The sequence below is a fragment of the Cydia amplana genome, chromosome 24 (assembly GCF_948474715.1).
Source record: "Cydia amplana chromosome 24, ilCydAmpl1.1, whole genome shotgun sequence".
Lineage (NCBI taxonomy): Eukaryota > Metazoa > Arthropoda > Insecta > Lepidoptera > Tortricidae > Cydia > Cydia amplana.
The window spans coordinates 262,252-277,642 of NC_086092.1; the positions used below are offsets into that span (position 1 = coordinate 262,252).

Consider the following 15,391-nt stretch of genomic DNA (forward strand, 5'->3'; position numbering starts at 1 on the left):
TAGTTTGCGCGAGAGACACTTCCAAAGTGGTAAAATGTGTGTCCCCCCCCCCTGTAACTTCTAAAATAAGAGAATGATAAAACTAAAAAAAATATATGATGTAAATTACCATGTAAACTTCCACCGAAAATTGGTTTGAACGAGATCTAGTAAGTAGTTTTTTTTTTTATACGTCATAAATCGCCTAAATACGGAACCCTTCATGGGCGAGTCCGACTCGCACTTGGCCGCTTTTTTATTTAAATGTTTTATCAATAGTCAAAACGCACAACAGTGCTTTTCTTTTCATACAGTGTGTTTTGTTATGTTTGACAATAGGTACTCTGAGGGGTGAATAACTATACGTAGGTCATACTGTACAACTTTCACTATTTCTGGATATTAAATATTGTCGTTTAAGGGCCCCACACTAGCGTCTTTTGAGTGTTGGCGTCTAGTGAGCGCTATGGAAAATGGCGTCGCTGCGCAATTGCGCCAACGTTGCGTCGATCAGCAGCCACAAAGTTGATTAAAAGCCGACGCTCGGGAGACGCTAGTGGTTATTGGTGGGCCCTTAGCCTCTAGGTGTGTACAGTTATTAAATTATATATAGTCCCTTCATTTTCGCTTCCCTCGCTTTCGATGGAGGCATAGACATCCCAAAATTCAACCATTCCTGAAACATACCTCTTTCAAAAAGGTATAATATGTTGTATGCCAACTATGCCACAAAACGAAGTGCTATGAACGTCAGCAGCAGAAGTTGCTAAGCGGGCGAGGTGTTCAAAATTACCTTGATACGCTCTTATTCTCTTAACAATAAAGTCGCGTTAAGATCATTTTGAACACCTGGCCCGCTTAGCAACTTCTGCTGCTGACTGAACAACAACAAGTAGCCTTACCACGACTGCCTTAGCAGTGTCAAACTGACATATTCGCTATCTATTCAATAACTTCCAAATTCTAAACATAGGATGTACACCCACCTTTGTCACTAGGGTTAGGAAGGAGGTTTTAGACTTGACTTTTGCATCCTCAAATCTAGCCAGGCATATACAGAACTGGAGGGTAAGTGATGTGGAATCGCTGTCAGATCATAAGCACATCTGTTTTAATATATGTTTTTCTCTCAGTGTTCAAATGGTCACCTTCAGGGATCCCCGGAGGACGGACTGGGAGGGCTACAGGAGCAGCCTAGAACGTAATCTGGAATCCGCAGCGAAGGTGATAAAAACGAGGGAGAGTTTAGAACTTGCGGTAGAGGTGGTCTCAAATGGCATTGTAAGTGCCTTTGAAGAAAACTGTGCTCCCAAGGTCAAATCAACTAAACGTGTGGTCCCATGGTGGAACTCCAACCTCAGGAGGCTCAGGGCCAAAGCACGCAAGTTATTCAATAGGGCTAAGAGGACAGATGAGTGGGAGGTCTATCGGAAAGCCCTAAATGAATACAGTAAAGAGATTAGGAAAGCTAAGAGAGCGTCATGGAGGAGGTTCTGCGAGGACATTGAAAATACGCCTCAAGGAGCGAGACTTCACAGGATACTCTCCAAAGCTAGAAGTAATCAAGTGGGCCTTCTCAGGAGGCATGATGGCTCCTTCACTGCTAGTGAGACGGAGACTCTGGAGCTCTTAGCTGAAACTCACTTTCCAGGGGCAGGACAGTCACACGAGCCCCAGGTGGTCAGAGGCCTGCATAGGCCCTGCCCGGAGGACTGGAGGCAGGCTGCCCTCGTCATAAGACCCGGGATAGTGAGGTGGGCCATAAGCTCGTTTAAACCTTACAAGACGTGCGGCCTGGACGGAGTAAGCCCTGTGCTAATGCAGCGAGGAGCTGAAGTCCTAATCCCGCATTTGGTTAGAATCTTCAGAGCTAGCTATGCCTGGGGACAGATGTCTGGTAGATACCAGAACAGTGGAACAAGGTCAAGGTATTATTTATACCGAAGGCTGGGAGGAAGGATTACGCGTTAGCCAAGTCCTTCAGACCCATCAGCCTCTCCTCGTTCCTCCTTAAGACCTTGGAAAAGGTAATTGATAGGTACATCAGGGAGAGCTGTCTTCTGAGTAAACCCATACACGACAGCCAACATGCTTACCGTAGGGGCAGATCTACAGAGACTGCCTTGCTGGAGCTGGTTGACAGAGTGGAAAGGGCTTTGGAAGACAAGGAAATAGCCCTATCGGCCTTCTTAGATATTGAGGGCGCTTTTGATAATACACCCATTCGGACACTGGTGGAAGGGCTTAGGGCCAAAGAGGTGGACTCCACCACTATCCGCTGGGTGCAAAGCATGCTCTCAAGCAGAATGGTTAGGCTGGACTTGCTTAACACCACACTCGAAGTGGCCACTGTGAGAGGCTGCCCGCAGGGGGGTGTCTTATCTCCCCTGCTCTGGACTCTTGCGGTGGATGGACTTCTGCACAAGATGGCGGAGCTCCGAATCGACACACAGGGGTACGCTGACGACCTTGTTGTGACGGTGAGGGGCAACTGCCAAAGTACTTTATCAGACCTTATGCAGAGGGCTCTCAACACCATAAATACATGGTGTGGAGAGAATGAATTGTCTATCAACGCAGATAAGACAATTATAGTTCCATTCACGAACAAGCGGAAAATAGACAAACTCAAACCGCTTGTCATGAATGGTAAAAGTATTCCGTTCTCAACAGAGGTCAAATATCTGGGGGTAACACTGGACCAGAAACTGACCTGGAACAAGCATGTGGACGGAATTATACAAAAGGCTAGATCAGCCTTAGCAATATGCTGTCGTTTAGCAGGCAACCGATGGGGTCTAAAACCCAAAATTGCCTTATGGCTGTACACATCTATAGTGAGGCCGATAGTGTCTTACGCCTCTGTAGCATGGTACAGGAAAACGACGCAGAAGGTAACAGTGGCGAAGCTTGGCAGCCTGCAAAGAACTGCCTGTGTCATCGTCACTGGAGCCATGTCATCCTCCCCGACGGCAGCCCTAGAGGCCATACTAAATCTACCGCCCCTTCACCTGCATCTGGAGTTGGAGGCGAAATCTAGTATGCTTAGAATAGCGGGCGCGAGGAGAGGTAATTGGTTATCGAAAACTCTGAGACTGTTTAAGGAATCAGTGTATGATATCCCTGTTCTTGGGATGCCATCCGACACTATGGCACCCAAATTTTGTCCACTCAAACATTACTCAGTGGAACTCCCCAAAAGGGAGGACTGGTCAAACAGTCAAATTAAGTGGAAAGAAGGAAGCCTAAGGTGGTACACTGATGGCTCCAAATCCGGATCTGAAGTAGGCTGCGGAGTATACGGTGAAGCGCCTAGGAAAAGCATCAGCTTAAACCTAGGACGTTTTTGCTCTATATTCCAGGCGGAGGTATACGCCATCCTAGAATGTGCGTCAATCAATCTGCAAAGCAACTACGGTAATCACACAATCTATATCCATTCGGATAGCCAGGCGGCACTCTTAGCCCTAACCTCTGATGTCACCACATCGAGGCTGGTTGAGAACTGCAGGCAACTATTGAACAACCTTGGAGCCAGGAACAAAGTTGTTCTACGTTGGGTCCCAGGGCATGCGGGTATCGTAGGAAATGAAAAGGCCGACGAGCTCGCGCGAGCAGGGGCTAAAGGGATAAACTACAGTCCTGAGCCGTTTTGTGGTATCCCCAAAAGCCTAACGCGGCTCACCCTAAAGACCTACTGTCAATACACAACAATTCAACTCTGGAGGGAAACAACAGGTTTGAACCATTCCAAAGCGCTTATCAAGGCCTTCAGCAAAAAGGCGTCCTCGAACGCCTTAGCGCTGTCTAGGAACCAACTGCGCAACTTGGTAAGGGTGCTTACTGGGCACTGTTGCCTAAATAAGCACATGCACACCATGGGGAAACGTGACATGGGGCGGTGCAGACTCTGTATGGAGGCAGAGGAGACGCCCTTGCACATCCTCACAGAGTGCCCTTGCCTAATGCGTACTCGTGACTTAATCCTGGGCGGGCACATATTGCGCCCGGAGGAGGTAAAGTCTCTCGAGTTCAAAAAGATCCTGCAGCTGTTTGAAGTTGCATGTTTGGATCGAGAGTTGTAGTAGGTGGCGATCACAATAGATCAGCGATGGTCGCAGTGATACATAGGCTTTGGAGCCTTATATAGCCCCTAACAAGAAGAAGAAGAAGAAGAAGAAGACATATTCGCTAACGTCTGCGTAACTTATGCACACGCTACGAGAATATTTAAGTGTCAAACTGGTGGTAGCCATACAGTCAGCAGCAGAAGTTGCTAAGCGGGCGAGGTGTTCAAAATTACCTTGACACGCCCTTATCCTCTTAGTAATAAAGTCGCGTCAAGATAATTTTGAACACCTCGCCCGCTTAGCAACTTCTGCTGCGGACTGTACAGGGTGTTAATTGTAAGTTACCTTCTCCTTCAGTTTCTGCTGAAGATGGACGGTAGTTTCTAAGCAGTACTCCGCCGTGGTGATGACGGACGTCACGCGAGATATCTCCGCCGCGCTGTACCTCTGAGCACTAAAAACGGGACACAAAATATACATACATACACATTGTCAGTGTGGTAATCATTAATGTGCCACTGTCTTCATGCCACTTTGACCAGTGGCCTATTATATGTATAAAGCAGCGGTCGGCAACCTTTTAGCAGCCAAGGGCCAAATAGTAGTTAACAATGTAGACGCGGGCCGCACTCTGTTAATATTTATGATTTTATCAGACATTGTCGTTTGTCAATATTATACATACAAAATAGCCAGGGAGGCTCGCGGGCCGCAAGTGACAGGTTCACGGGCCGCGGGTTGCCGACCGCTGGTATAAAGCTACAAGTTCAATTTACAAGCGGAAGTCTCTTTCTAACCCTATGTGTTAGAAAGAGACTTCCGCTTGTAAATTGAACTTGTAGCTTTATAAAATAGGCCACAGGAGCCGGTTGTAATGTATTGTTTGTCATATTATCAATTTATCATTAGCCATAAAATTTAAACCGTTAAATTTTCAGGATTCTCGTCAGGTTATCCTATAGATCGGTTAGGTTAGGTTAGGTTTGTTTTATGGCAATCCTGAAAAGTGACGCGTTTCTGAACCAAATGAATTCTGACTAACGAAAATGCGGGCAAACAATACATTATGGCTTAAAACTATTTGGTAAACAATAGAGACCCGCTTTGAAGAGAAGTGAAACGTCAATAAGAAGCTAATTACTTATTTGTTTAACAAGGGAGAAAAGTGGTCGATGAACCCTTAAATAACGAAGAAGAAATATGCTCAAAAGATGGAATAGTGAGTAGAGCGTTGCGAGGGTTTCAAAGGATCAATAAAGTTAGGTACTGAATTAAAATGATTTATATCGTAACAACTACTTAGCCGGGTACTTAGGGTATTTGACACATGTTGAATTTTATAACTAAATCTAGTTAAATAGATAGAAAATGAGCAATTTATCACAATACATTTAATTTTAGAAATTAAAGTGTCAAAAAACTTTTTTTTTAACTTCCAAATAGGAAAAAAATTGTGATACCATTCGATTTCTTATATTTTATTTATAAAAATATTGTATAAATAACCATATACATAAACGCAATATTTCACCGACAAAATCGCAATTTCCTCGTTTTCCATAAGTATATCGAAACGGCTTCTAACGTTACACGGTGACGTCACGACGTATTGCCATTTTCTACGATGCGTTTCGTCAGTAAAGTGCGGGTGCCAGACTTTAACCATCATTTATGACTTTTGTATCGCCTTTAAGACAATGGCTCCCATACAGATATTTGATCCTCAAAACGAACCTTATCGACTGATACCATTCATAAAAAATTGTCAAATACCCTATTAGTGAAGGCCTGAGTGGACGCTCGCTCAGCGACGCGTGCAGCGTGACTGTGGGCTCACGCGTGACGCGAGCAGCGTGCACTAAGGCCGCTCCTATACGTGCGCATTAGTTTAACATGCACGCCGCACGCCCCGCCCCGCTGCACGCACAACAAGAGCGTCCACTCAGGCCTTACACTTATATGTACTCACTTGGCGGGCTGGTTGGTGGCCAGCGTGTGCAGGTTGGCGACGAGCGCGGCGGCGGGGGTGGCGGGGGCGGGGGCGCGCGGCAGCGCAGCGCGGAGCACGGCGCCGGCGTACGCGCGCAGGTACTTCGCGAACACGCCCGCCAGCTCTGCGCGCCACACACACACACACGAGCTTTTCTTCTATTTTTTGCCATTTTTAGGGTTCCGTAGCCAAATGGCAAAAAACGGAACCCTTATAGATTCGTCATGTCTGTCTGTCTGTCCGTCTGTCCGTCTGTCTGTCCGTCCGTATGTCACAGCCACTTTTCTCCGAAACTATAAGAACTATACTGTTGAAACTTGGTAAGTAGATGTATTCTGTGAACCGCATTAAGATTTTCACACAAAAATAGAAAAAAAAACAATAAATTTTTGGGGTTCCCCATACTTCGAACTGAAACTCAAAAAAATTTTTTTCATCAAACCCATACGTGTGGGGTATCTATGGATAGGTCTTCAAAAATGATATTGAGGTTTCTAATATCATTTTTTTCTAAACTGAATAGTTTGCGCGAGAGACACTTCCAAAGTGGTAAAATGTGTGTCCCCCCCCCTGTAACTTCTAAAATAAGAGAATGATAAAACTAAAAAAAATATATGATGTACATTACCATGTAAACTTCCACCGAAAATTGGTTTGAACGAGATCTAGTAAGTAGCTTTTTTTTTATACGTCATAAATCGCCTTAATACGGAACCCTTCATCGGCGAGTCCGACTCGCACTTGGCCGCTTTTATTTATGCCAGTTTTGTGTTATTTCTACTCAGAATCACGAGCTCTTTCGATCCTAATAGGATAAAAAAATGTCCCAGAGTTTTTTTCCTATTGTGTTACCATTTCCCCATATACTTTGTATGGTGATTGGTGGTAACAAAAAGGAAAGTTTGAAAGATGTATGGAAATTTTAGGACACTTTTTTTCTCCTATAAGGATGAAAAGGGCGCGATCCTGACTAGAAATAACACAAAAGTGGCCAAAAAAACCACAATATATAAAAATGGCAAAAAATAAAAGAAACGCTCACTGTACCACGGTTACTCATTATATACAGGGTGGAAAGATAAGTCGGGCCCTGGAGGGAAACTACCTTAAATCCTTAAGCTGGCTCATTTTACTTAAAGGAGACATTCCTTTATTTTTAAAAAGAAACAAAACTGCATTCAAAGTATTTTTCTTTTTTTCTTCAATTTGGCTTGTCTAAAAAAATCCTGAGTACTAAATATTACATTTTATGGATTTTTTGTACGACAGACGAGTTTAAGACCTAATGTTTCTTGGAGAAATGTTATCATTAACATTAACTGTATCGACTAGTAGAATAAAATTGCGAGTTTTTATTTTTTGGAATTTTTAGTCGGTTCGAGTCCCGGGCGAGGCAAGCGACTTTTAGAAAATCTTTGAATGCAGTTTTGTTTCTTTTTAAAAATAAAGGAATGTCTCCTTTAAATAAAATGAGCCAGCTTAAGCATTTAAGGTAGTTTCCCTCCAGGGCCCGACTTATCTTTCCACACTGTATATAGTGTAGGAATAGATATAAAAAAATATTATACAGATATGTAATGCGTGCTCACCCAACATGGGCTCCCCGGTGGTGAGGTGCGCGCACTGCACCAGGCACTTCTTGTAGAACAGGAACAGGTCCGCGCACGACGACAGCACGGCCCCGGCCTCCCCTGCCGTCCCCACCCCCGCCACACCCGCCGCCGGCGCCTTCGCGTCCTGCACACACTCCACAGTACAGTAATGAGTAACCACAGACAAGACATCCTCTAGACTGAGCATAATAACGCTACCTCTGCCACTAATACGGTAGTTTTACTCCATTTTCGAGTCAATCGCTCACCTCGTCCCCCCACACCCCCGTATTTTTGGCAGCATCGGTTTCATGAAATAATTGCTCTAAACTCCGTCTAGAGGATTCCTAGTCTATGTGAGTAACCCTTGCATGCCAGCCGGCACAGCCGACCTGTATGAACCTGTCCATGAGCGAGGCTGACCTGTATCAACCTGTCCATGAGCGAGACTGACCTGTATGAACCTGTCCATGAGCGAGACTGACCTGTATGAACCTGTCCATGAGCGAGACTGACCTGTATGAACCTGTCCATGAGCGAGGCTCACCTGTATGAACCTGTCCATGAGCGAGGCTCACCTGTATGAACCTGTCCATGAGCGAGACTGACCTGTATGAACCTGTCCATGAGCGAGGCTGACCTGTATGAACCTGTCCATGAGCGAGACTGACCTGTATGAACCTGTCCATGAGCGAGGCTCACCTGTATGAACCTGTCCATGAGCGAGGCTCACCTGTATGAACCTGTCCATGAGCGAGGCTCACCTGTATGAACCTGTCCATGAGCGAGACTGACCTGTATGAACCTGTCCATGAGCGAGGCTGACCTGTATGAACCTGTCCATGAGCGAGGCTGACCTGTATGAACCTGTCCATGAGCGACGCTGACCTGTATGAACCTGTTCATGAGCGAGACTGACCTGTATGAACCTGTCCATGAGCGAGGCGAGGTTGGAGTCGAGGCTGCTGATGTAGATGGACAGGTAGGGCTCGAAGCAGGCGCCGATGATGCCGACCCACGGCCCGCCCGGCCGCGCGGCGCCGCCCGCCGCCTCGGGCTGCGGTGACAGAGACATGTCAACTGTTAACGGACAGACGGATATGACGAAAATATAAGGGATTCGATAAGGGATGTTGCGGATGCAGATTTTTTGACATCCGCGGATGCGGATGCGGATATTTAAAGGCTCACATCCGCGGATGCGGATGCGGATGTCAAGATTAGGTACTTAGAAAACGTCAAATATTACATTTTTAGTATTGTTTTATAAAAAAAACGAAACGTTTAGTATTTGAGCAAGAATATAGGTGCGTTATATTTAATAAACAGTAACTTGGCCGACTTCTCTGGATCTACTTAGACGATTTCGTTATAGGTAATGTCGAAATTACCTAGCACTTACGCCGCCGCTAAGACGTTCCTGTACCGACTTGTTCGACATCCGCATCCGCATAAGCTCCGCATCGTTTTCATGCGGATGCGGATGCAGATGCGGATGTTGAAAGTAATGCGGAAGTTCCGCGGTTGCGGATGCGGATGTTCGCAACATCCCTGGTTTCGATTTTTCCATTTGAGCAAAAAATAGTACAACATTTTACAATACATTCTTATTTTTCAGCAAATTTTCGACATAGTCACGTAATGTGTTAATTACCGCATTAATGCGGTAAAGTAGCACCATCACATGTAAGTACCTAGTGTAAAAGAGCTTACGTCTTTGGCGTCTGCGTCAAACACGGCCTGAGGGTCCACGTTGAGCTCCGCGCCGTCGGGCAGCGCCGCCCCTGCGTGCACACACACACATCTTATACACACACACACATCACACACTATTAAGTCTATTTTTTTATTCGGTAGACTAAAATGACATTTCATAGTATGGAATGTTATTTTATGTTCATATTATGAAATGTCATTTTAGTCTACCGAATAAAAAAATAGACTAATTACCTAATGTTAGGAATATAACTCCAATATTTTGCTTTACTGTATAACTTAAGAATTAGTAGTGCATAGAATTGGTATGTTGCTAACACATTATGGACTTTTGTCAGGCGTGGCTCACTCCGCGATTTCGTCGCTTTGCTACAGGTAGCTAAAAGTACATCCGTTCGGCCACAATTTTGGGGAAAGCCATAAGCCGCGCGTGGCGCTGTCGCCACCTGGCGGCCATATCTGTGCTGATCGTAACAGACGCGTTTTGTTAGCCAGTGAGTCTTCTGTACTTATAGTTTGTTTTTTTTAGCATTAGAAAGAACTTGAAAGAAGGTAAGCGATTTTGACATGTCTTTTAATTGAAAAACGCTTTAATTTAAAAATCAAAAACTATTACTTATGAAAGCAGAAGAATATAAATGATCGTATTAGATTCATAATTGTTACATATTAGCCGTAACTTATTTTTAAAATGTGTTTTTCAATTAAAAGACACATCAAGATTGTTTACCTTATTTCTAATGCTAAAAAAACGAACTATAGTGATTTAATATGCAATGGAAAGAAGGGCCTTTGTCCAGGCCTCTGGTAGCAACTGACCGTCATCCTGGAACCGCTTGTGCAGCAACAGCTCGAAGGCGTACGTCTTCTGTATGGCGTACAGCAGCAGCTTCACGTCCAGCTCGCTCCGCCGCGCGGCGAGCAACGCCGTCAGCTGGCTCCTCGCCACCTGCAAGTCATTGTCCGCGCCTCTGGTAACAACTGACCGTCATCCTGGAACCGCTTGTGCAGCAACAGCTCGAAGGCGTACGTCTTCTGTATGGCGTACAGCAGCAGCTTCACGTCCAGCTCGCTCCGCCGCGCGGCGAGCAACGCCGTCAGCTGGCTCCTCGCCACCTGCAAGTCATTGTCCGCGCCTCTGGTAACAACTGACCGTCATCCTGGAACCGCTTGTGCAGCAACAGCTCGAAGGCGTACGTCTTCTGTATGGCGTACAGCAGCAGCTTCACGTCCAGCTCGCTCCGCCGCGCGGCGAGCAACGCCGTCAGCTGGCTCCTCGCCACCTGCAAGTCATTGTCCGCGCCTCTGGTAACAACTGACCGTCATCCTGGAACCGCTTGTGCAGCAACAGCTCGAAGGCGTACGTCTTCTGTATGGCGTACAGCAGCAGCTTCACGTCCAGCTCGCTCCGCCGCGCGGCGAGCAACGCCGTCAGCTGGCTCCTCGCCACCTGCAAGTCATTGTCCGCGCCTCTGGTAACAACTGACCGTCATCCTGGAACCGCTTGTGCAGCAACAGCTCGAAGGCGTACGTCTTCTGTATGGCGTACAGCAGCAGCTTCACGTCCAGCTCGCTCCGCCGCGCGGCGAGCAACGCCGTCAGCTGGCTCCTCGCCACCTGCAAGTCATTGTCCGCGCCTCTGGTAACAACTGACCGTCATCCTGGAACCGCTTGTGCAGCAACAGCTCGAAGGCGTACGTCTTCTGTATGGCGTACAGCAGCAGCTTCACGTCCAGCTCGCTCCGCCGCGCGGCGAGCAACGCCGTCAGCTGGCTCCTCGCCACCTGCAAGTCATTGTCCGCGCCTCTGGTAACAACTGACCGTCATCCTGGAACCGCTTGTGCAGCAACAGCTCGAAGGCGTACGTCTTCTGTATGGCGTACAGCAGCAGCTTCACGTCCAGCTCGCTCCGCCGCGCGGCGAGCAACGCCGTCAGCTGGCTCCTCGCCACCTGCAAGTCATTGTCCGCGCCTCTGGTAACAACTGACCGTCATCCTGGAACCGCTTGTGCAGCAACAGCTCGAAGGCGTACGTCTTCTGTATGGCGTACAGCAGCAGCTTCACGTCCAGCTCGCTCCGCCGCGCGGCGAGCAACGCCGTCAGCTGGCTCCTCGCCACCTGCAAGTCATTGTCCGCGCCTCTGGTAACAACTGACCGTCATCCTGGAACCGCTTGTGCAGCAACAGCTCGAAGGCGTACGTCTTCTGTATGGCGTACAGCAGCAGCTTCACGTCCAGCTCGCTCCGCCGCGCGGCGAGCAACGCCGTCAGCTGGCTCCTCGCCACCTGCAAGTCATTGTCCGCGCCTCTGGTAACAACTGACCGTCATCCTGGAACCGCTTGTGCAGCAACAGCTCGAAGGCGTACGTCTTCTGTATGGCGTACAGCAGCAGCTTCACGTCCAGCTCGCTCCGCCGCGCGGCGAGCAACGCCGTCAGCTGGCTCCTCGCCACCTGCAAGTCATTGTCCGCGCCTCTGGTAACAACTGACCGTCATCCTGGAACCGCTTGTGCAGCAACAGCTCGAAGGCGTACGTCTTCTGTATGGCGTACAGCAGCAGCTTCACGTCCAGCTCGCTCCGCCGCGCGGCGAGCAACGCCGTCAGCTGGCTCCTCGCCACCTGCAAGTCATTGTCCGCGCCTCTGGTAACAACTGACCGTCATCCTGGAACCGCTTGTGCAGCAACAGCTCGAAGGCGTACGTCTTCTGTATGGCGTACAGCAGCAGCTTCACGTCCAGCTCGCTCCGCCGCGCGGCGAGCAACGCCGTCAGCTGGGTTTTTGTCACCTGCAAGTCACTGGCCTTATTATAGCATCTTTATGTAATTTTTTCTTTAAATACAGTAAAACTAGCTTAAGACGATTCTGAAGGGACCTAGCAAAAAAAGCGTCTTAAACGGGAAATCGTATTAAACGTGAAAATAAACTTATAATAGCGGTGATAATGAGCGAATTAAATCTAAGTGTAGGGAGGTATAAGTTCTCACGCGGTAACTGACTGCAAATAAATCTGGGCGTGATAGTTTGTACTCCGTGCTCCATAACGGTCAAGCAGATGGCATCGCATTCTCACGCCGATATTAAGGACCCGACAAAAGATATTAGACAAAACCAAAAAAATCTGAGGTAGGTAATAAACACATTAAGGTGACGGTAGAGGTGGGTAAATTTTCAGATTCTGTCAATTTACCCCATTTCACACACAAGCGCACTTCACGCACACTACCTCACTTTACTGGGACAGGTCATTGACCCATCAAGTTTTTTTAAGATTGCGTTTTGAGTTTAGTGTTAACCACTGACCTCTTTTGAGGAACAGAAACTGTAAAAACGTTCCATTGAAAGAAGAAAGAGAAACAATACATTAAATCTTGCTCTCCTTGTCTGTTCATGTCACACGTGACGTATTTAAATTCTAATTTAATTCATTTGATTGTTAACTATTTTCTGCATATTATGGCTTTGTCGAGATACGCGTTTTGTAAAGTTAAACCGAATAAACCCAGATGTCATTAAGTCAGATGTAAAATGTTATTTACTACTCTATACGGTTATTCATAAGGCGAAAAATCAATTCAATTAAAAATTTAAATAAATAAAGTTTCGGCAGGGTGGAAATTTAATTAAGGCCGACAAAATAAAATTTAATAATATATGTCGGCTGATGTACCCCTAAGATCTTTACAGATTTACTTGTACGAGTATCCTATATTCGCTATTTATTTTGCTATTAAATTTATAAAATTAAAATAAATAATTAAATATTATACTGGCATTCCACCGCTATTATTTCAGTGCTGAACTGATTATCTTCGATCGTAGCCTTGATGATGTAGTTGTACTTACACTTACGGCGGTAGGAGCGGCAATGAACCCCGCGCAGCGTAGAACGAGAGGTGCGTTGGGATAAGTGCATATACATATAATTCTTCGTGCGTCTGTCTGTCTGTCCGTCCGTCTGTCACAGTCTATTTTCTCCGAAACTACTGGACCAATTCAGTTGAAATTTGGCACACATATGTAAATTTGGCACACAAATGTAAATTTGTGACCCAAAGATGGACGTGTAACGTAAATAAAATGTATTTTAGAGAATTTGAAATACGGTAGCCATTTTTGGGGGGGGGGGGTAAATGAAAAAATTAAAAAATATGTTTTTTAAACTATATAGTGTTACATATTAAATAAAAGAGCTCATTGTAAGAATCTCAAACATATATTTTTTTATAATTTTAGGATTAATAGTTCAGCAGTTATTCATGAAAATAGGCAAAAAATGATCATTCTCCGCCCACTTTCTCCGAAACAACTGGATCTAAAATTTTGAAAAAAATACACAAAGTAGTTCTTTACCTATATATGTCAGGAAAATCTATAAGAAATGTGCAGTCAAGCGTGAGACGGACTTAGGGTTTGCAAGATCCGTCAATTTTTCGGATCCGGATATTTCGGATATTAAAATTTGACGGATCCGGATATCCGGATAATTCGGATAATACGGATCTGTATCAAGAAAGGTGACGAAATTTACAACTTACATACAAGGAACAGCTAGTAAAATGTAAAATAATCATATTTTAGTTAATTACAATTATTAATAATTATTATTATTATTATCTCAAAACAATATAAATATGTATAATAAGATATTCAGTGTAGTCTTAATTAGGTATTCATATTAATAATATTATGCATTTTTTTTTAGGAGGCCGTAGTCAATTTGTAACCGAAAACGCCAAAAATGAAGTAATTAAAGCAAATTTATTTCTATATATCTGCTCAGAAGAATTAATTCTAAAGGTGCCTAAAACCACCGCTTTAACTTCGGCGTTTTTTCTTAAATTTGCCATTATAAGCTCACAAAATAGAAAATGGAGAAAAACCTACATTTATGTACTTTTATTATTATTTTATACCGGTGTGGTGTGATGTAATTTATACTATTAAAAAACGTACTTCCTTTACCTTGGTAAAATAGCTATACCTTCAGTCGTTCGACTGAGAAAAATGGCTTAGAAAAAGTATCTAACTCATTTATTCAGTCCCCCATTACAACAATCTTCCATTATAGGTATATATAAATCCAGTTAATTACTGCAAAATAATGTAGTATTACTACAAAAGTTTCGGCAAATTAAGAAATTTGGGCTACAGCTTCTTAATAACGAGAAAAAAATATCAATATTAGTTACTCAGCCGCACATCAAGCACATGTTATTTATGTTAACAGAAGACTGGGAACCGACACGATAACACAAAAAAGTCACTGATAACAACACGCACAAGCACTAATGGTGTTCCAGGTAGACGACCCAAAGGCGACTGAGCGAAAACCTGATAACAATTACTTTAAAACATACAAATATTTACCCTTATTCCAGTCAGGAGGCATGCAGGTAGCTCGTTTTTACTGTTACTGTTACTACTGTTTATTTTAAGCAATATTTGTATTTATTTTATGACGTTATCGCGTACCAATAACGCGACCAATGCAATATTTAACAGATCCGTGAGATCCGAAATATCCGGATCCTATGAGACGTTGGATCCGGATCTTAGATTTGACGGATTACCGGATATTTCGGATATCCGGATCTCAAACCCTAGACGGACTTAATATACGGAACCCTTAGAATGCGAGTCCGACTCGCACTTGTTTTTGTTTAGCTCTTATTAGGTTTAAGGAGTTTTATGAGTGAAAAAAGAAGTTTTTTGTTTTATGTGCCCGCGTTATTGCCGATCGATTGTGTTTTAAACGATAATTAGACAAAAAAACTTGTTTTTCACCCAACGAATATAGATCCCCATGACACATCTTCCAAGTCGCCTTTGGATAGGCTTAATTTTAAAAATAATTGAAATAATGTTCTATATCATTCATACTTGCAAAAAAAGACTAAAAATAATTTACGTGACCAATGCTTATTATTAGTAAATATCTTACAATTTAATATCTGATATATCACACGATACAAAAAAATGGCCGCAAAGTTAAAAGTTTATTTATTTACGTTACTAGTCCATCTTTGGATCACCGACTCTTTGT

General features: G+C 44.6%; 2 protein-coding genes across 3 annotated transcripts in view; both read right to left on the bottom strand.

Moving 5' to 3' along the window:
- Positions 1 to 15,391, bottom strand: part of LOC134659138 (protein ERGIC-53) — a 250,244-nt gene that overhangs the window by 87,484 nt on the left and 147,369 nt on the right. The gene's annotated exons all lie outside the window — the stretch shown is intronic.
- The window catches only part of LOC134658980 (vacuolar protein sorting-associated protein 53 homolog), a 41,342-nt gene that overhangs the window by 7,672 nt on the left and 18,279 nt on the right, over positions 1 to 15,391 (bottom strand). The window contains exons 7-18 of the mRNA XM_063514586.1: positions 12,004 to 12,133; positions 11,714 to 11,819; positions 11,503 to 11,654; positions 11,169 to 11,318; positions 10,835 to 10,984; positions 10,501 to 10,650; positions 10,167 to 10,316; positions 9,345 to 9,415; positions 8,551 to 8,688; positions 7,629 to 7,776; positions 6,019 to 6,163; positions 4,395 to 4,503 (exon numbers count right to left, since the gene is read on the bottom strand). Coding sequence (XP_063370656.1) covers positions 4,395 to 4,503; positions 6,019 to 6,163; positions 7,629 to 7,776; positions 8,551 to 8,688; positions 9,345 to 9,415; positions 10,167 to 10,316; positions 10,501 to 10,650; positions 10,835 to 10,984; positions 11,169 to 11,318; positions 11,503 to 11,654; positions 11,714 to 11,819; positions 12,004 to 12,133 — 1,599 coding nt within the window. The remainder of the gene's footprint in view (positions 1 to 4,394; positions 4,504 to 6,018; positions 6,164 to 7,628; positions 7,777 to 8,550; positions 8,689 to 9,344; positions 9,416 to 10,166; positions 10,317 to 10,500; positions 10,651 to 10,834; positions 10,985 to 11,168; positions 11,319 to 11,502; positions 11,655 to 11,713; positions 11,820 to 12,003; positions 12,134 to 15,391) is intronic.